The sequence below is a fragment of the Macaca nemestrina genome, chromosome 2 (genome assembly GCF_043159975.1).
Source record: "Macaca nemestrina isolate mMacNem1 chromosome 2, mMacNem.hap1, whole genome shotgun sequence".
Classification (NCBI taxonomy): Eukaryota; Metazoa; Chordata; class Mammalia; order Primates; family Cercopithecidae; genus Macaca; species Macaca nemestrina.
In genome coordinates, this window is record NC_092126.1 from 52,456,439 (window position 1) to 52,478,451 (window position 22,013).

At 35.7% G+C, this 22,013-nt stretch overlaps 1 protein-coding gene across 2 annotated transcripts in view; it reads left to right on the top strand.

The window, feature by feature from the left end:
- Positions 1–22,013, top strand: part of LOC105463675 (ring finger protein 13) — a 158,130-nt gene that overhangs the window by 49,413 nt on the left and 86,704 nt on the right. For both annotated transcript variants that reach the window (XM_071091095.1, XM_071091094.1), the window contains exon 4: positions 9,602–9,727. Coding sequence is in view for 1 of the 2 variants with exons in the window: in XM_071091094.1 (XP_070947195.1) it covers positions 9,602–9,727 (126 nt within the window). In the remaining variant the exon portion in view is untranslated. The remainder of the gene's footprint in view (positions 1–9,601; positions 9,728–22,013) is intronic.

Below are 22,013 nucleotides of genomic sequence, written 5' to 3' on the forward strand. Positions count from 1 at the left end.
AATTACACCATAATGTAACCAATCCCTTGTGTCACTGGACATTTAGATTGCTTTCACTTTTTAAAAATTGAAATATTTCAAGCATAGACTAGAGTATAAGAATAACAGAGCATCCTGTATATCTGCTACCTAGAGGTTAGTATTTTTGAAAGAAGAAATAAAATATTACAGATACTACTGAAACATCCTTTTTATCCTACCATATTCTGTTCCCTTACCTCGCTCCTTATAGATGATCATTATCCTGAAACTTATGTATATCTTTCCCATTTATGTTAAAAAACATACATATATATATATTTTTTTCTGCCATATATACATCTATAAACGTTGTGCTTCCATTTAAATTATCTTTGCTCTGGTTTTAAAACTTGCTTTTTCATCTAACACTGTATTTGAAATTTTTGTTATTACATATTCCTAATTCATTTTAACTGTTGCATACTACATTTTATGGATATGCCACAATTTATTTTTTCATTCATTTGCTGGTAGATGCCAGTTTTTTACTTTCTTTTTTAGTGAACATCTTTTAAATATGTCTGCTTGTATACATTATATCTAGATGCCAATTCACACTTATCAAATTAGTAAAAATATGAGTCTAACAATATCCACAACTGACAAGGATATGAAACCAGGTATTTTTATATACTGCTGGTATAAAAGAATGTCCAGCCACTTTGATGAATTCAGTAATATCTCCCTTCTTCTGTAAGTGATAAGTAACAAAATAATTCATTATATTTTATATTTGATATATTCCCTGTTTCATGAAACAAGTGAATGAATAATCATCACCTTTGAAATTAACAGAATAACTAATGGCAATAACAGTACCCTTATTAAGACATTATAATTGTTCTCCCTACTTTTGTTTACCTGCACTATCCCTTCTTGCCAGTTGCCATTCTCTTTGAATTCTGAGTACTGAAATAATTCCTCTAGTTAGGATCTGACCATTTCCATCATTATGATCCCTTTAATCAGATTGATAAGCAAATTGTATCAACTTTAATTAACCAGGTTGTGTTCAACTATAAACTGAATTATAATGACAAATTGCAAATGGCAAGTGCTGTAGTAAGTGATGAATGAGTGAGGGTCTTTGTTGTGGTTGTGTTTGTTATGTTTTGGAAAACAGCATGTTTTTTGTCTCATTACCAAAGAATTCCTCTTAGTCTTGATTCCTTTTTTTTTTTTTTTTTTTTTTTAAGATGGAGCCTCGCTTTGTCACCCAGGCTGGAGTGCAGTGGTGCAATCTTAACTCACTGCAACCTATGCCTCCTGGGTTCAGGCAATTGTTGTGCCTCAGCTTCCTGCGTAGCTGGGATTACAGGCATGTGCCACCACACCTGGCTAATTTTTGTATTTTTGGTAGAGACAGGGTTTCATCATATTGGCTAGGATGGTCTCGAACTCCTGACCTCAGGTGATCTGCCTGCCTTGGCCTCCCAAAGTACTGGGATTACAGGTGTGAGCCACCGCACCCGGCCTACGTTTGTTTATAATACTAAAGGAGAATTTTTCTGATGCCTGTTTGGTTTTCATGGATTTACTTTTTCTATTTGTTTCTGAACTCTTGCTGTCAACGATTTTGTTAAGAATTCTGTAGTTATTACATTTAACCTCTTTATGTTTTTACAGGATTTGTCAAATACTATAGAATGTGAATTATGCATAAATCTTCTTTACTGGGTTGTACTGATTATGTGACAATTGTAGAGGACATGCATTGCTAGTGTAAGCACAATCCACTTAAAATTCTTGTTTTTAGAGAAACTGTTTTGTTGCATGTAGCTAGAATGGCAATGTTTGATTGGATTTTTTTTTTTTTTTTTTTTTTAAGAATGATGATGTGATTGTAGTATTAGTGTGAATTTAACTACCATTGTTTGGATATTTGATCCTTATGTCGAAATCTGATCCCTAGTGTTGGAGGTAAGGCCCAATGGGAGGATGTTTGGGTCAGGGAAGTGGATCCCTCATGAATGGCTTGGTGACTTCTGCCACAGTGAATGAATTCTTACTCTTAGTTCCTGTGCGAGCTAGTTGTTCAAGAGTCTGGCACTTCTCTTCTCCCCTCTCATCATGTGATCTCTTCTCACACAGGCTCCCCTTCACCTTCCACCTTGCATGAGTGGAAGCAGGCCATCAGAAACAGGTGCTGGTGCCATGCCTTTTGTGTGTGTGCGTGTGTGTGTGTTTTCTTGTATAGCCTGCAGAACTATGAGCCAAATAAACCTCTTTACAAATTACCCAGCCTCAGGTATTCCTTTATAGCAATGCAAACACACAAAGACAGTAACATATCAATTAAAAGGCATTGTCCTCCAGAGCGCACATTCATTTTGTTTTCTGAAATGTCAAGGTATTATATCCATTGAGTGAACACACAGCATCTGTGTGTACCAAATGAGAGGCACACACCAGATGATCTTTTCTTCGTAGAGCTGGAATATCATAAAATCAAAATCCTAATAAATCGGTACTGTGTTAGTAAAATAAAACTGAAGGTTACAGTCATTAAATGTTTGCAGTTATGCTATTGTTATTAAGAACTAAATTTGATGAAGACAAAAAGAATGTCAGCTGCATCTTTTATGATTTCCCTTTGCTTAAATCTCTCCATATCAATTCAAATAAAAAAGAAATTATTGATCTTGTTTCCTAGCTTTATTCTGGACACTGATTTGTTGCCATCCTCCCTCCTTTTTTCTTTTAACGGCAAGGTCACTAGCAAACTCTTTATGTCTGCAGATTAATTTGAAGTAGTAAACTTTGGAAGAAGATATTTATTAATTTATATGTAAATGAAATTTTATTTGCAATCAGGTTATTCTGATGATATAAAGAAAGGTATAGTGGATGTTTAATAAGATATATTGTATTTAGATGGAACAACCCAAATTCCAAAACCAAGAGAAGAAAAACTAGGCATTTGGAGTATATTTCTGCTTAACCTATGTGATCTAAGAAATAAAAAAAATAAATAAAAACAAGCATCTCCATAAGATAAAAGTGTCTTTTCTGGCTGTCTGCAGAAGTGGTACTTATCAATGGTGACAGTAGACTGGAGCCTGTACAAAGGAGCTAACCCTTTCAACACATTCATGAAACTTCTTTCTAGATATTTATATATATATATATAAAACAGACATTATGTTTGTTGTAATAATCATCAACATTAGTAGTAAAAGCAGGAACATTTAAGATATAACCTCAAAAGCTGTCTTATTCATTGATCAGCCTTATACCCTCCTGTTTGGTTTTTTTGAGAGAGAGGATCTCACTCTGTTTCCCAAGATGAAGTGCAATGGTGTAATCTTGGCTCACTGCAGCCTTCCACTCCTGGGCTGAAGCAGTCCTCCCACTTTAGCCTCCCGAGTAGTTGGGACTACAGGCATGCACCACCACAGCCAGCTAATTTTTATATTTTTTGTAGAGATAGGGTTTCACCGTGTTGTCCAGGTGGTCTCAAGCTAATGAACTCAAGCAATCTGCTTCCAATCTTCCCATTTTTTTGTATACCAAAAAATTGGAATAGATGATCTTTCTTTCTGTCTACTAATTTTGGGTTTCATTTGGTGTTGTTTTTCTAGTTCCTTGAGGTTCATTGTTAGGTGGTTTATTTGAAATCTTTATGCTTTTTTGATATAAGCATTTGTTACAGGAAAGGGGTCCCGATCTAGACCCCAAGAGAGGGTTCTTGGATCTCGTGCAAGAAAGAATTCAGTGTGAGTCCATAGAGTAAAGTGAAAGCAAGTTTATTAGGAAAGTGATGGAATAAAAGAATGGCTACTCCATAGACAGAGCAGCCCGGAGGGTTCCTGGTTGGCCATTTATATGATTATTTCTTGATACTATGCTAAACAAGGGGTGGGATTGTTTCTGTCTTCCCTTTTTAGACCATATAGGGTAATTTCCTGATGTTGTCATTGACATCTGTAAGCTGTCATGGCACTAGTGGTGTTACAGGAAAGGGATCCTGATCCAGACCCCAAGAGAGGGTCCTTGGATCTCATACAAGAAAGAATTCAGGATGAGTCTGCAGTGCAAAGTGAAAGCAAGTTGATTAAGAAAGTAAAGGAATAAAAGAATGACTACTCCATAGACAGAACAGCCTGGAGGGCTGCTGGTTGCCCATTTTTATGATTATTTCTTGGTGATATGCTAAACAAGGGGTGGATTATTTATGCCTCCCCTTTTTAGACCATATAGGTAACTTCTTGAAGTTGCCATGGCGTTTGTAAAGTGTCATGGCACTGGTGGGAGCGTAGCAGTGAGGAAGACCAGAGGTCACTCTCGTCACCATCTTGGTTTTGGTGGATTTTAGCTGACTTCTTTACTGTAACCTATTTTATGAGCAAGGTCTTTATGACCTGTGTCTTCTTCTGACCTCTTATCTCATTCTGTGACTTAGAATGCTTTAACCATCTGGGAGTGCAGCTTAGTAGGTCTCAGTCTCATTTTTTGCCCAGCTCCTATTCAAGATGGAGTTGCTCTGGTTCAGACACCTCTGACACGTTTATTACTATAAACTTCCCTCTTAGTACTGCTTTTGCTGTATCCATATATTTTGGTATGTGGTAGTTTCATTTTCATTTGTTTCAGGAAATTTTAAATTTCTTTTCTTTATTTCTTTATTCACCCATTGGTTATTCAGGAACATTTTGTTTAGTTGCCATACATTTGCGAAGTTTCCAAGGTTCTTCTTGTTATTGTAGTCTGTTGTGGCCAGAAAAGATAGTGGTATGATTGCTACTTTTTGAATTTTTCAGACTTGTTCTGTGGCCTAAGATAAGGTATATTCTGAAAATGTTCCATGTGCTGATAAGAATAATGTCTTTTCTGTAACCGTTGGGTGAGATGTTCTGTTAATGTCAGGACCTTTAGGTTATTGATTCTTCATTGATTTTCTGTCTGGGTGATCTGTACATTTCCGAAAGTGGTGTGCTAAAGTTTCCCTACTATTATTGTATTGTAGTCTCTCTCTCCCTTTGGATCTGTTTATGTTTGCTGCATATGCTTGGCTGCCTCATATTGGTTGCATAAATAGTTATAATTGTTATATCATCTTGCAGAATTGACCCTTGTATCATATATATTGATCTTCCTTGTCTCTTTTTATACTGTTTGACGATTTGTAGTCTGTTTTATTTGATATAAGTGTAACTACTACTGGAATTTCATTTTTCACCCCTCACTTTTGGACTATGTATATGTTTATAGGTGAAGTGGTTTTTTTGTAAGCAGCGTAGTATTGGGTCTTGTTTCTTTGTCCATCCAGCCATTTTGTGCCTTTTAATTGGAGAATGGATTCCGTTTACATTTGGTGTTATTGATGAGTTAAGACTTTTACTTCCGTTTTGTTGATTGTTTTTTGTATTGTAATTTTTCTCTTCCTTTCTTACTGTCTTCCTTTGTGGTTAAGTGATTTTCTCTGATAGTGCTTTTTAATTAATTGCTTTTTATTTTTAGTGAATCTGTTACAGGTTTTTGCATTGTCAGTACTATAAGGCTTACAAAGCCATCTTATAACAAGTTATTTAAAGGGTGACATTTTAAGTCACATAGAAAAGAACAGAAACAAATGAGAATGAAAAAAAAAATTCTACACTTTAACTCTATCCCTCACATTTTGGCTTTTAGTTGTCTCAGTTCACATATTTTTATATTACCTATCTCTTACTATGTTGCTGTAGCTATAATTTTTTTGTTTGTTTTCTTTCTTTTAAATAATTGTTTTAAATAGATTTGTCTTCTGGACATAACTGGAGTTATGAGTGGATTGCACACCACAATTATGGTATGAGTATTCTGGGTTTGTCTATGTACTTAATTTTACCAGTGGGTTTTAGACCTTCAACTATTTTTTTTTTTCTAATTATTTTAGCACGTTAGTCTTTTTTCTTTCAGACTGAATAATTTTCCTTAGCATTTCTTGTAAGACAGGCCTGGTGGTGGTAAACTCTCTCAGCTTTTGTTTATCTGGGAAAAACTTTGTTTCTTATATTTGAAGGATAACTTTGCTGGATTTGGTTATTCTTGGATGATAGGTTTCCTTTCTTCCTCCCTTCCTTCCTCCCTCCCTCCCTCCCTGCACTTTTTGATTTTGGCTCCTCTTCATTATGATCCTCTCTGCTCCTCTCCTCCCCTCCCCTTTTTCCCCTCCCTTCTCCTTCCCTCTCCTTTCCCTTTCTGTCCTTTCCTTTCTTTCTCTGTCTCTTTCTCTAGTTATTCCACTTCCTCCTGGCTTGTATTGTTTTTCAGTGAAAAGTCTGTTGCCACATGAATTGGAACTCCTTTGTATGTTATTTCCTTCTTTTTTCTTGCTGCATTTAGGATCCTCTCTTTGTCCTTGACTTTTGAGAGTTTGATTAGTGTATGTCTTGGGGTAGTCTTATTTGGGTCAAATCTGTTTGTTCTCTCACCTTCCTGTTGCTGGTTATTTATATCTTTCTCAAGTTTTGTAAAGTTTTTTATTTTTTATTTTTGAATAAGCTTTCTATACCTTGCTTTTGCTCAGCTCCGTCTTGAACACCTATAATTCTTAGAGTTGGTCTTTTGAGGTAATTTTCTTTATCTTGTAGGAGATCTTTATTGCTTTTCACTCTTTTCTTTTTTCTCTTCTGTGTATTTAAAAATAGGCTGTCTTTGACTTTGCTGATTCTTCTCCTTGATCCATTCTGATGTTGAGTGCCTCTAATGAATTTTTCAGGTCAGCAGATATATTTCTTAGTTCCAAAATTTGTTTGGTTTAAACAGAATTATTTCAATTTTTTGGTTAAAATTTTCTGATAAATTTCTGAATTTCTTTTCTGTGTTATCTTGGAGATCACTGAGTTTCCTTAAAACTGCTATTTTGAATTCTTGCTTAAAAAGTTCACATATTGTCATCTTGTTAGGGTTGCTTATTGGTTTCTTGCTTTGTCCATTTGGGCATCATGGTTCCCTGCTTGCTGTTGTTTCTTGTGGATGTATATCTGTGTCTTTGCATTGAAAGATTAGTTATTTATTCTGTTCTTCTCTGTCTGGCTTGTTTTGGTTTCTATTGGATGTGTTTGGTTAGAGGTTATTTACTGCTAGGTTACTGCCTCCTTTTTGGCTTTAGGTGGTGCCTTAAGCTTAGGTTCACCTTGGCTCTAGTAAATTATCAAAGTGTTGCCCTTCCCAAAGGGGCAGGTCCCAATGGGGATATCTCGGCAGTGTGGGGAGGCTGGCTGTGGAGGTTTATGCCCAGTGGACTTGTGGGACAAACCTACTGTATGGTGCTACTGAATAGCTACTGTGATTTGGCATCTCCTTTGGTAGAGTTACAAAGGAGGGCTCTCCTTTATAGGGCTAGGGATTGTAGTCCTGCTTCCCCTCTTAGTCTTATCTACCTCATGGATATTTCTCCCTTTAGGTACTTGTGATGCTTTCTGTGGGTTAAGGAAGGGACACATCTCCTCCTAGGGAACCCAAGATAGTGGGCAATTTGGTTCCACCTTGGTCTTACTTTTACAGTAAGTTGAAACAGTGAGTTGAGGGGAAATTTTCCTTGCAGTTGGTGCTGGGCAAAATGGGGGGAGGGGCATCGTGGATGTGCAAGTCTAATTCTCTGTCTCCTGGGAGATTTTTTTACTTCTCTGTGGCCCTGGGAATGATCTCTCCTTATATTTGAGTTCTGGCTTATTTCTGGCCATAATCTCATTGCTGTATATTTGTTTTCCTTTTTCTGTGTAGGGGAGTCAAACCAGCTTGCTTCTGCATCACCATTTTGGAACTGGAAGCCAACCTATATGGCTTGTGTTTAATTGCTATAATAACTGTGTTGAAAAAGATTTCCTACACTATGTTATTTGGCATTGAAGCAAAAAGTGTTTGCAGAAAGGCAATCAGAGCAGGGTGCACATTTAACAAGAATAAAGCAAATATTCATCATTGGAAGGATGACCACAGTTGTACTTCCTTGCAAAAAAGGTGCTTTATGGGATTAAGAAGAGGAGCTATTACATGAGCAAATGAAAGAGTGATACATTTTATACCCAAGTTATGTACAAACACTTTCCATATCACAAGCTGAGCGATATAATCTCACGGAGGAGAAATTGCCAAATCCTGTGGAATAGATGGTTAGTGTGACCAGTTCAGGGACCATACAGAACTGTTGTTAAGGCATTGTCTCATAGCTTTAATTGCCTCCTTCCTTTATAAATGAAATCAATGAATTTGATCATCTTTTTATGTGTTTATTCACTTTTTACATATGTTAAGATAGTCATTTGATTTTTCTGTTTTAATCTGTTACCAGATTTTTTTTTTTTTTTTTTTCCCGAGATGGGGTTTCGCTCTGTCGCCCAGGCTGGAGTGCAGTGGCACAATCTTGACTCACTGCAGCCTCCATCTCCTGGATTCAAGCCATTCTCCTGCCTCAGCCTCCCAAGTAGCTGGGACTACAGGCATGTGCCACCATGCTCGGCTAATTTTTGTATTTTTAGTAGAGACGGGGTTTTGCCATGTTGGCCAGGCTGGTCTTGAACTCCTGACTTCAGGTGATCCATCTGCCTCGGCCTCCCAAAGTGCCGGGATTGCAAGTGTGAGTCACCGCGACCGGCCTGTTACTACATTTTCTTATGTCAAACCATCCTGCATTCCTGAAAGCAACTTGCTGTTTACTTTTTAAATTCATGGTTATCTTGTGAACGTCTTTTCAGTTGAGTGTGTACAGGTCTTCCTCATTTTTTTAAATGGCTGCATTATTTACCTATTGTATAAATATACTATAATTGTTTAAATAGCTGTCTTTTGGATATATGTGATTTCCAGTTTTTGCTATTAAAAATAATGTACGAGGCTGGGCGCGGTGGCTCACACCTGTAATCCCAGCACTTTGGGAGGCTGAGGGTGGAGCATGAGGTCAGGAGATTGAGACCATCCTGGCTAACACAGTGAAACCCTGTCTCTACGAAAAATACAAAAAAATTAGAAGGGGGTGGTGGCGAGCGCCTGTAGTCCCAGCTACTTTGGAGACTGAGGCAGGAGAATGGTGTGAACCCGGGAGGCGGAGCTTGCAGTGAGCCGAGATCGCGCCACTGCACTCCAGCCTGGGCGACAGAGCGAAGACTCCGTCTCACATAATAATAATAATAATAATAATAATAATGTACCAATAACTGTCTTTCCACATACACCTTACATACTCAGGCTAGCATTTCTGCAGAATAAATTTCTATAAATGTATTTATTATGTGCATTTCATTGTCTGCTAACATGAAAGAAAGTTAATTTTTAAGACATCTTTGCTTGGTTTGAAAATGTCAAATATTGTTAGAAAATATACCAGTGGTTGTCTTTGGGGTGATTGGCTTATGCATGCGTTTGCTTATTATTATTATTTTTTAACTTCAATACAAAAGATAGAACTTATTTTAGAAAACTAAATGCTTTATGAAAGCAAATGCTGCTTTAGAAGTTCTGTGATTGTGAGCAATTGTAGATGCCCAATAATACATCTAGCATAATGCAAAACATGACAAATTGAAAAGATATTTGTAGAAGTAGGTTGATTGATTTATTGACTGAAACAGATAGATAATTTTTACCAATTCTTTTTCAGGGTTTTTTGATTAACTCAAAACCAGAGAATGCCTGTGAACCCATAGTGCCTCCACCAGTAAAAGACAATTCATCTGGTGCTTTCATCGTGCTAATTAGAAGACTTGATTGTAATTTCGATATAAAGGTATGGTTTTCTTTTTTCATTTTTTGTTTCCTATTTAGTTAGCTAATTTAAATCCTCCCTTATTTCAGAAAACATTTAAAATTTAAAATCCAGTAAGATTGAAAATAAACTGGATGCATAGAATAGAAATAACTTTTACTGGTTCTAAGAATTTTCAGGCATTTGTTGGACATCTTGAACTGTGGTTTAACAGTGGAATCTTACTTGATCTCATGTAGGAATGAAAACTTAACTTCAGCCTTTAGTTTTATGCCTTTACCCTTCCAGTATTAATCTCAAACCTACATCTATACCTGTATCTACATTGTCATTGCGGTTTGTCTTTTGTAATAAGTTAAATCTGCCCCTGTATAAAGTTTTTTCTCTCTGACATGTGTTAAGCTAGCATTTCAGATAGTAAAATGAGGTTTACCCACCTCCCTCACCATGTGTCACCAGTGCTGCTCTAGGTGTATGGTTTTTTAAAGTCTGTTTTGGGATTGGCATTGGCTAAGGAGCCACATTGAGGCCTATGTAAAATAAACCTTGATGTAACTGTTACTGGACTTCCTCAGAGCTGAGTGTCATATAGTGTCTTGCATGTATCTCCCAGAATAGGACATGGGCTATTATTTCATGTTGCTTGGTCTTAGATAATTTGTTCAGCAAGAAAAACCGCCCTGTCACGCTGTGCATGAATTTTCTCTGCAATTTTGATTGCATGGAAGAAATGATACCTCCGTAATAAACTTATGAGAAGAATAAAATAATAAATATAAAGGAATTTGAAAATGTATAGCACTGTGTAAATGATAGGTATCGTTACTACTTTATGTTAGTTCCAAATATAGACTCTCACTTGCCTTTAAATGGGAATAGATTAGAGTTTGAAGTCAAAGTAGTAGATTTCCTGCTCCTCAGAGTTGTTTATGATAGTTTACATTTAACTGTTTTATCCAGAACTAAACTATAATAATTAGAGATTGCTTCAGTTAAAATTAAATGTTATTGTAATGTTTCATTAATTTCTTGCTGTTAAGAAATTAAAAGTAAACTAATTCTATTGATCCCAAGGTCTACTGCACTATTATGCTTTGTAATTTGTGGACTCAGTACAGTCTGATAGTTAGAAACTAGAATACTTTTTTGTTGTTGTTATAACTTTCCTTTACAGGCAGGGATGGGAGATAGTACACTTTGAAAATTAGGGAAATACTGTTACTGAATATCTGTTTTTGAAGATGAAACCACAACTCGGGAATGAATACAGTAGACTTGTTAGCCTTCTTGTCCCTTTAGTGGATCCTCATCATGAGTCTGAGTACTTCCAGAGGAGCTTAATGATTTAGTCATTAGTCCAGCTCATCTCTTTTCACTGCTTGCCTTGAATTTTATGTTGCAGCCATACCGCCTGCCTGAATTCTCTCAACTGGCTGTGCCATGCTGATCATACATTTGTGCCTTTACATGTACTATTTTCTCTGTCCAAGATCTCTGCTCCAATGATCTTTATCACCCATTTATCTGTCTCATCACTTATGTGCTAGCTGAGGATGTTACCTCCTCAGGAAGCCTTACTTTTCTTTCTACTTCCTCTGTTGCAGTGCAGACCATTCCAGCTCAATGTGCCACCCTTCCACTTTGCAAATACTTCCTTCATTGCGTTTTATCACATTGTTATTGCTTTTTATTGAATATATATATATATATCTCATTTGTGAATTGATGGTGTTTAGCGTTCATGTTTTAACCATATTTATATATCCAATTTGTATTATAGTACATGGTAAGCAATCAATAAAGAATTATTAAATCAAACTGTAATAGCCTTTTGCCTATGTGTCTAATATATTCTTGAAAAATGTGTACATATGAAAAACATGGAAAAAGGTTTCCGTTGAGCCATTCTAATGTTAGAAAGGGAAATGTTAAAAAAATTCTCATTGTACTTTACCATGTAGGCACAGTTTTAATGAATAAGGCTCTAGTCTGTTGTACATGTTCTTTCACTTGGTTATTTTTTCTTCCACAAATATACAGTGGAGTATATTCTGGCCATTTAAGGCTGAAGATTCCTTACTTATGTCATTCCTAATGATTTCTGTTTTTGTCAGAGTTGTATAAATTTCTGGAACATCAGTTTACAGGGAGACACAATGATTATAATCAAGGTCTGGAAACAGAGTGTATACACTTCAATCTCATCTTTATCATTTATTAGCAGTATGACCTTGGACAAGTTATTTTACCTCTGTGTGCCTCAATTTTCTTATCTATAAAATAAGAATTATAATGTTCCCTATATCATAGGATTGTTGGGAGGATAACATGAACTAATCAATGTTAAATGCCTCCCCAACAGCACCTTGCATACAGGAAGGAGGCAGTGGGTCTTAGCTGTTGATGTTTTTTGCTTTAACCATTAGAATTAAATAGAATAAAGGTAAAGATGGCAAAATTGCTGACTTTTTGGAAATCAAATTGTCTAATAAGTCACATGTGATATAGCAACTCAGTGTCAGCTGTTGTATAAAATTTCTAATTTGGCTTATAAAGACAGTTTAATCATACCATTGTGGAAAGTATGTTTCATAAATTTGTAGTAGTAAGAATTATGCATCACCTATCAAGGTAGTGTGACTGGGTAAGGATAAAGTCATTATGGTTACTGGAAAAACAACTGGAATCGCACCCTAAAGAAAATTTCCTTTCTAGGGTGGTTACTGATGGATAAGCTGTTAGCCTTATTAACTGTACTTTTCATATCAGAAATCTCTGACTGCATTTAATGAGCTTCCAAAATGGTTATATACAGTTTTATATTAAGTGTGTTGTGGAATTTGGTCATCAATGTTAATATGTATAATACTTCTTTTCAGAATTGCTGATAAATATCTCCTGTAGATAATCAATAATGGTTCATTCGTGTATATCCACAATTCTCTATGATGCATTGGCTTAAAATAGTTAGAAAATGATATATTTCCTTATTTATTACATAGCTTACTAGGACTGAGTACTGAGGAAAACTTAATTCAGCTTCATACATAATACTACAATTGATGGTAGTGCAGGGTTATATTTTGGCATGCCTCTTACCCAAAGTGACATACAAATTATCTCAGACAAAGGAGAATTGGCTCTATCTTTTAAAGTTTTCCTTGGAGAAAGGAACTCTTTGTTTTAGACCACAAAGAGAAAAGAAACGAGGAATAAAAATTTATCGAGATATTTCAGATGATTAATGTTGGTGGGTATTTCAGGATTTTTACAGTTCTTTTAGTTTTTTTAAAAAAAAGATTAAATAAACGTACACTTTTCTTCTTCTTTAAAAGGAAATGAATAAGTGGAATATATGTTATAGTTTTTAAAATGGCATATTTTCTTCATATAAACCATCCCAAGTGATTTGTGACTCAAAGATAGCCACAGAGGCAGCGGAAATGCAATTAACAATTCCTGGAGGAAAGGGAATTGCTTTCCAGATAAAGAGAGCCATTGTTTTAATTTTTTATCTTCTGTTGAGAGAAACACATATGAACCTTTTAATCTGTCTTACCTTGAGGAGGTGCAGCAAAACCCATGCTCAGAATGAATGTTTGAATATGTAGAATATCCAAAAAGCCAGTAAGAAGAACTATTGATTACATGTCAGGTACTTATTCTAAAAGTAATCACTTATACTGACAAAAACTGTATCCTCTGAAAAATACAGCTCTTTAGAGGAAAAGCAAAACAGTGCTATTTTGTCTTTGTATGATGCTGTTCTTTACTGTGACAAAACATAACTGTTTGGAAATGTTAGTTTTTGGTGAGCATTTGAGATTCAAAAACATTGTTGGCACTTTGGCAAATAAATTAAGGCTATATTAAATCTTTTAATTAGAAAGTTGACTTTGAAGCATTCTGAGGGAGACGTTTCTCAGAAGGCTTGAATTGGCATCCCAGTGAGAAATACGACTTTAAAAAAAATCTGTAAAAATACCTAGTAATTGAAAGGCCATTAAAATAATCATTTAACATTGAACTTTCAGAGCTATACAATTTTCTGTATCTATAACTGAATAAAGATAAGTTATAAAAAAAAAATCTGCCCATTGTCATTTCAGTACCAGATGCTTTCATTACTTGGATATAATGGCAAGTCACCAATTTCTTTGAGTAGCGAATTTACTGTATTTTAGCTGGACTTTAGGGAACACTGGTAAACAGAAATGGTGCAACATATGCACTTTATTCAGCCGTGTGTGCTGAATCTTATTCTATCTGTGTGAATGAGTATTTTTGAAAAATGTAGCTGCAAAGCCATCTAGGCCAGTTATCAAGGCCGAAAGGACTTAGATATTATTCTCCCTTCCCACACCCCATTTTTTTTTTGGCATGAATGGAGGTACATTTGGATTGTAGATGATAAGGAATATGTTGGGTCTCTTCAGAGCTATTTTCTGCTGTAATGTGGCTTTTATAAAACTTAACTGGGATACAAATACAAAACTTAACTGGGATACTTTACCTGACTTCTGCCTCTCTCTCAAGTTTCATCTCTACTTTGCCACTCCTCCCACCTCATAAGAATTTACAAGTCCCCATATGTGCTGAGCAGTGTCTCCCACTCTGTCTTAGTTTCTGTCATGTCCTCCATCTGGCATGTCCTCCTTCTACTTGTCTGTCTGGCCAATCTGACTTTATTTTAGATCTAAGATAAACTATGTCCTGTCTGAAACCTTTCCTGATTTTCTTCAAGGTAGAACTCATCCTATCTTTTTTTTTTTTTTTTTTTCCCCCCCGAGATGGAGTTTTGCTCTTATTGTCCAGGCTGGAATACAGTAGCACGGTCTCGGCTCACTGCAACCTCTGCCTCCCAGTTTCAAGCAATTCTCCTGCCTCAGCCTCCTGAGTAGCTGGGATTACAGGTGCGTGCCACCATGCCCAGCTAATTTTTTGTGTTTTTGATAGAGATGGGATTTCATCATATTGGCCAGGCTAGTCTTGAACCCCTGGCCTCAGGTGATCCACCCGCCTCTTCCTCTCAAAGTGCAGGGATTACAGGAGTGAGCTACTGCACCTGGCCCGTATCTTTTATATACTGTTTAATCCCACATCAGTCTCTGTTTCTCTCTGTGAAAGAAAAAAATCATGTTTTAGATTCTGTAGTGCTAGTGCCTAATGCATTATATGACATTGGTAGATGAATAATAAATATTTGCAAAGTGATTTACTTTAAAAACTTTAAGGGCTTATAATAAAATGTGAATAGATTAGAGCCTAAACAATATCACCGGAGCTTTCCATTTGCTTCATGTTCATTTCACTTAATGCTTTTGGAATTATTTCTAAGTCTAGATATTTGTTTATCTCACAGATATTTTTCTTTAGTTCTCAATGTTTATAGAATTTTTTAAAATTACCATAAACATTTTTGGGATTATTTGATCATATTGTTATAACTTTTTTCTTTTTTTTTTGTTTTTTTGGTGATTTTTTGTTATCTCAGAAAGTGGCCTTCTAGTTTTCCTTCCTAGATTTACCTTTCATTATCCCCTTTCAGGCCTTCAGGCAAACACATTACTTGTCGTCCCCAGAACATACTCTGCACATACTCTGCGCTACTGTTTCAGTAGTAGTAAGCAAGTAGATACGACCTTAAGTAGAAATTAAACTGCAAATTACCTGAAAGTCATTTAATATCATTTAATTTTTCATAATTTATATATTTCTATAAAGTGGTTTATAACATTTGTTATTAATCTACTTCAGAATCATGTTTAAAAGATTCCGCTAAAGGAGCATATTCAAGGATACTTGATGGATGGAAACAGTTCTATCCATATATGGTTCAATCAAACAGCTTTGTGCTACTAATTCATTCATTCATTTGTTCGTTCATTCATTTCTTCCACCCTTTAATTGTTAAATATACTTGCATTTTCATGATTAGGTTTCTTTGTACATAAATTTATTCAATATTAAAACAACAAAGCAAAATTCCCTTCTTCTTTTTTTTTTTTTTTTTTTTTTTTTTTTTGAGACGGAGTCTCGCTGTGTCTCCCAGGCTGGAGTGCAGTGGCGTGATCTCGGCTCACTGCAAGCTCCGCCTCCCGGGTTCACGCCATTCTCCGGCCTCAGCCTCCCAAGTAGCTGAGACTACAGGCGCCCGCCACCACGCCCGGCTAGTTTTTTGTATTTTTAGTAGAGATGGGGTTTCACCATGTTAGCCAGGATAGTCTCGATCTCCTGACCTCGTGATCCACCTGCCTCGGCCTCCCAAAGTGCTGGGATTACAGGCTTGAGCCACCGCGCCCGGCCCCCTTCTTTTACCAGGAAGTTAATCTTTCATGAATGAAAAAAGCTGAAAAATGTTAATTTACATGTGCTTTATTCTAATCTAATGAAGCAATGTAATGCCAGTAACTTTATTTATATATCTCTTCCCCAAACATTCTTTTGCTTCAGAAGTTTTACATGGGTATCCTTTAATCACAGATATCAGAATGCTGGACCATATACTTTTCAAGAGACTTATTGCTTTATTTTGGACTCAAGCAATGAAATGTATTAAAATCAAGAGATTCAGATTACTCAGATATACTATCAGTGAACAATGTCTAGGTAAGGGATCTAAAGAAAGAGAGAAAGATAGTTTTATATCACTGAACTATAATATTAATGAGAATTAAAATGTCATAAGAGCCTGATATTCTCTTCTGAGGAGTAGCTCTTCCCAACGTGGCCTGCAGTAGTCCTAAAATAATATGCAGAAAAGATCAATGTTGAAATGGAGAATGTAATATTGGCAGGATTGCTTGCTACAATTCTGGATCTTATTTTAATAATTGATTATTCAATACTGCAAGGTTCCCAGGAATTTTTATCCAATAGATAAAATTAACGATTTATATTCACATCTGAATCCTCAGATCTATTGCTGCATTCTCATCTGCATTGCTTTGATCACTTGAGAAAGAGATTCTACTTCTTAATTTCTTCTTATTTCTTTGGACTCAAAAAGATGATCATAGCTAGGTTTTGAGAATTATCTCTATTCTCTGTGTCTCTCATTAATTTATTTCATTTTCTTCCCGTATAGAATAAGTACTTTTTCTCCTCTACCAGACATCTGGGTGGGGAGAAAGGGTATTTTGTGTCCAGGCTGATGATTAATTTATTGTTGCTTTGTGTTGGCTATGCTGAAGGAAGAGAAAATCAGTTCTCGGAGAACTTTTCCATTTTGCACTTGGAAAGATTTAGAAGCAGAGTTAAGAGTGTGTTTTCTTTAGGGAATCCTTAGAAGGTAGACAGTAAAGTGAAGATCTGGTTGTGTTACATTGCCAGAACTGCAAAAACCCAATTTATAACTAGTTAGAAGAGGCCATGCTCCAAAACCATTCAGTATCTGTGTTATGCTGTTTTCTTTTTCATTTTTGACTTCTCACCTTTTTGTGTTTTGAAACATAGCATACACAGTAAAAGTATCCATAATGTGTATATGTGCAATTTAAATAATAGTAAAATGAATTTCTGTGTACTCAATACTTAGTTTAAGAGAGACCTGTTGCTTTCTAATATATCACTTTAATCAGACTTCATTAAAGACCTTGTTATCAGGTAATTTTTTTTTTTTTGAGACAGGGTCTTATACTGTTGCGTGGGCTGGAGTGCAGTGGCATGAACACGGCTCACTGCAGCCTTGACCTCCTGGGCTCAGGCAATCCTCCCACCTCAGCCTCCCAAGTAGCTAGGACTATAGGCACCCTCCACCATGCCTGGCTAATTTGTTTTGTTTTGTTGAGAGGGGGTCTTGCCATGTTGCTCAGAATGGTCCGAAGCTCCTGGGCTTAAGTGATCCTTTCACCTTGGCCTTCCAGAGTGCTGAGATTACAGATGTGAACCATTGCATCTGGCCTGGTAATTCTTTATCTTCAAGATTTTATTCCATCTACAGATTATGTTAAATGAGCTGATTTTCATAATGAGAAAGCTCTTTATTTGGGCTATTTTTACCTTGATTTCAAATGTTTTAAATAAAGTGATGTTAAGTATACCATAAAGTGATTGCTCATTAAAGTTACTCCTTTTTTATTTTGTGTTTATAATAGCTTGCAATGGGAAAGGCTCTTTGTAAGGCCAGAACAAATTCTAGCAATACTGTGTATTTTCTAATTCTTTCTTTTTGCTCCATTATACTATTTTCGTTACCTCTAGCCTGATCCTAAACTAAAAAACTCATGGGAATGTCTTTTCTAATTTCAGATTCTTGGGAGTAGAGCGTATATTTTCTACAGTTCTGTGTACTGAGATTTTAGTACAGTGTGTACAATACCGGAAGCAATTAACAGGCAGTAATGGAGGAGTATACTCAGAGATCTGTCACTGGGTGGCGCTAGACATCAAAATTCTTACTGTAATTGCTCCATCACAGATACTTTTCAAGTGCAATGGGAGTTCCTGTGTTACTTGTGAAATTCCTAGTAAGCTGATTTTAAGTACAGAGAGTTATTCTCTTGTTGCACAGAAAGTTATTCTAAAGCCTTTATTTTCAGTGGTGGTTGGGCTGAAATGGGGCCTCTGCTGTGTTAGGATGAGAAATCATTAAGATTTGATTAGAATATGAATCCTATCAATATCTAAAAAATATGAACTTAGATCAGATCCTTTATTTTAAATATCTACTTTAATATACATGGGTAACTAGAAAATATTTTATGAATAGCTTTTTTTGACTTAAATTGCAATTCCGACAAATATTTAGGCAGCTTTTAACTAGTATAGTTTATTTTAACTGGTGTAGTTTGTTACAAAGTAAAGATTTTTTTTAAAGCAGTTTTAACTTATAGCAGACATAACTTACAAGTTTTTTTAAACTTATAGCATAACTGCACATAAAGGTTTTTCAGATTTTCTTAATGTCACTGGGAAAAAAGACAAACGTAATTTAACTTTTAAATTAATTTTAATTATATGTTATTCATTTTATTATCTTTAGTACTAACCATGTTCCAGCTACAGTATTAAACTTCATAATACTGGAAATAGCCACATTCAAAGACTATAAGCTAATGACTGATTTTGTGATGGGATGTTGCAGAACATGATTGTTGCAACATGGAACAATCATGTTGAAAGGCATCAGTCTTTTTTCTGATTGCCAACAACCTATGGAATACTAAGAACTATCTATATGAGTGGGTTTCAAACTTTTTTGACTGCAATCCACCCACAGTAAGAAGTTTATTTTTACTTGTGCCCTAGTATGTATACAGCACACAGTCCGACAATAAAATTTCATGGAGTAGTACTTACGTACACTACCTATACGGTAATAACTTGGTATATGAAATTCCTTTTTATTAAAAACTAAAATTCACTTAGATTCACTAAGACTTTACTGCCTGGTAATGGATCATGACCTACAGTTTGAAAAATGCAGATTTAGGCCAGTCTTTTCTGTGTAGCAGTGAACACTGGCAGGGACACTAAGAAGTATGCTTTTTGCCTAAGTACTTCTTAGTTCAAAAATTATGTTTTATTTGCAATTTTAGCATTAAATAGTGTCTCCCAGTATTTAAAATTGCTTGTCCATATACCATAGATTGACTTTAAAATGATGCCATCAGAAAAATAACATAAGATCTTTTTTTTTTTTTTTTTTTTTTTTTTTGAGATGGAGTCTCGCTCTGTCACCCAGGCTGGTGTGTGGTGGCTTGATCACGGCTCACTGCAACCTCCACCTTCCACGTTCAAATGATTCTCCTGCCCTAGCCTCCTGAGTAGCTGGTATTACAGGCACCCGCCACCACACCTGGCTAATTTTCATATTTTTAGTAGAGATGGGGTTTCACCATGTTGTCCAGGCTAGCCTTGAACCCCTGACCTTAAGTGATCCGTCCACCTCGGCCTTCCAAAGTATTGGGATTACAGGTGCGAGCCACTGCACCCGGCCAACATAAGATCTTTAATAATTTAAGTGCCAAGCATTTTGGCTTCTGTTTTTTGGTATACTGTACTTGAAACAAATAAGTATGACTTTTTGTATAACACAGAAGATTTTACCAGCCCTACCAAAAATGTTTTCTAATGAAATAAATAAATTAAGCTTACCTCTAAGCTTAACATGTACAGTGGTAATACGCCACTTAGCAAAAGGTCAACTCTTTCAGAACATAGCCTCAGAGAAGAGAAGGAAACATGCCTTTGTACCACCGTTCTGAATGTTGCTAAGCTTCAGCATTAAAACCATGTACTTTTCCTGGCAGTTTTTCTCAGAATTCTTATGCACTTAATTTCTTTAAAAGAATAGAATTCTTATCAGGGTTAGTTCTTTTTTTTCCTCTGCCACAGAGAAGAATATATGGATGGAGGAAGTCCAGAATAACTATTAGCAGAGTACTAGTGGTAAGCACAGAGAGAGGAAGTAACATTTGACACTTAACATTAAGGAGAAAAACTGTAGTCTGTTGAAGCACGTTCATGATGATCCCGAGTAACTGGAAAAGGTCAAGTCACATTTGGTAAAAAGGTGGGGAAAATGCAACATATCAGAAAAATTTTTATCCAAAATGACTAAAGTAAAATTTCCTGTGTGCTTTTATGGATGGTGGGTGGGGTGAGGGACTGGGGAGGAACTAACCAACAGATACAAGGAAATTTTGTTTTTTTGACTTACATATTGCTGGATAATCAGTTACCTTAGTTGTAGTTTACTTTAAACAACTATTTATATGAGAGAGATTTTTCTAGGCTTGAGAGATACAGAAACAGGAAAGATTATTCTTAAGGAACATTAAAGCCTGGCACTTAAAATGGTCTAAATGTTATTTTGTCAGATCTCTGTTTTTCAAGGTGAAAACAGACTTAGTTTTCTAGTAATTAATGTTTATACCAAGAAGCATGAAAACACCTTTTGTTAATTTTTAAAGTAATACTCTGAAATACAAATTTTCACAAATTTTGCTTACTAGTATTGTGCTATGCACTTATCTTTACTAAGTGCAGGATGATTTTGTTTTTATTTTCAATTCGAGAGCGTGAAATTAGTCCATATTTATATCTTTTTTTTAATGAGCCATGGTAGTTGAAAATTAATATTTAAAGTTAAGTATGTGAAGCTGGCCTGATTAAAATGTATCAGGTTGTCACAGTACTCGGCTGGATATTTAAAAAATAATGCCCTTAAGACAAAAGCTTGTGGTTCATGTTATAATAAAGATGAAAATACAGGTATACTTCTGAAGTTAATCCATTGTTAGTAACTACCAAGTGTTTTTTCTTAAACAATTTTAAAATAAGCCCCATTCATTGTCTGTACAACAGCAGCATTCTCCTACATGTAGTAACCACACTTAAGAAATTTAATATTGATAAATATTATCTAATAATATAAACTGCATGTTCAAATTTCCTAATTGTGTCCAAAATACCTCTTATAGTTGTTTTCTTTTTAACCATTTCAGGATCCAATCATGAATCCTAAACTAAACACATTCAGCTTGGTTGTCATGTCTCCTTTAATCTACAACAGCTCTTGATTCTTTTTCTCCTACTTTGTGCGTTTCTGTGTTTCAGTTTAATAATTTCTATTCCTTTGTCTTCACATTTACTGATCCTTTATTCTACAATGTCTATAATCTTTTAAGCCCACCTGGTGAACTTTTCATATTGTATCTCTTTTATCTAGAAGTTTCATTTGGATCTTTAAAATGTGGGTGTTTGTGTCTATGTATCATCCATTTCTCTGAGCCTTACGTTTATATTCTCCTTCAAATCCTTGAGCATAATTTATAATTTTATGTCTATTAATATTATATGTAAATGTATTCTTACAATAATAACTTATAATTTATAGCTGTTTAAAAATCCTTGTCTGCTATTAATAATTCCGTATTCATGTAATGTCTGGGTCTGTTTCTGTTGAATGATTTTTCTCATAGTTATGGGTCACATTTTCTTGCTTCTTCGCGTGTCTACTATTTTTTTTTTTGACTTTAATTTTTTAAGTTCTGGAGTACATGTACAGGATGTATAGGTTTGTTACATAGGTAAACGTGTGCCATGGTGGTTTGCTGCACAGATCAACCCATCACTCAAGAATTAAGCCCAGCATCCATTAGCTATTCTTCTTGATGCTCTGTCTCCCCCGACCCTCCCTGAGAGGTACCAGTGTATGTTGTTCTCCACCCTGTGTCCGTGTTTTTCTCATTGTTTAGCTCCCACTTGTAAGTGAGAACACGTGGTGTTTGGTTTCCTGTTTCTGCATTCGTTTGCCAAGGATAACGGCATCCAGCTCCATTCATACCCCTGCAAAAGACAT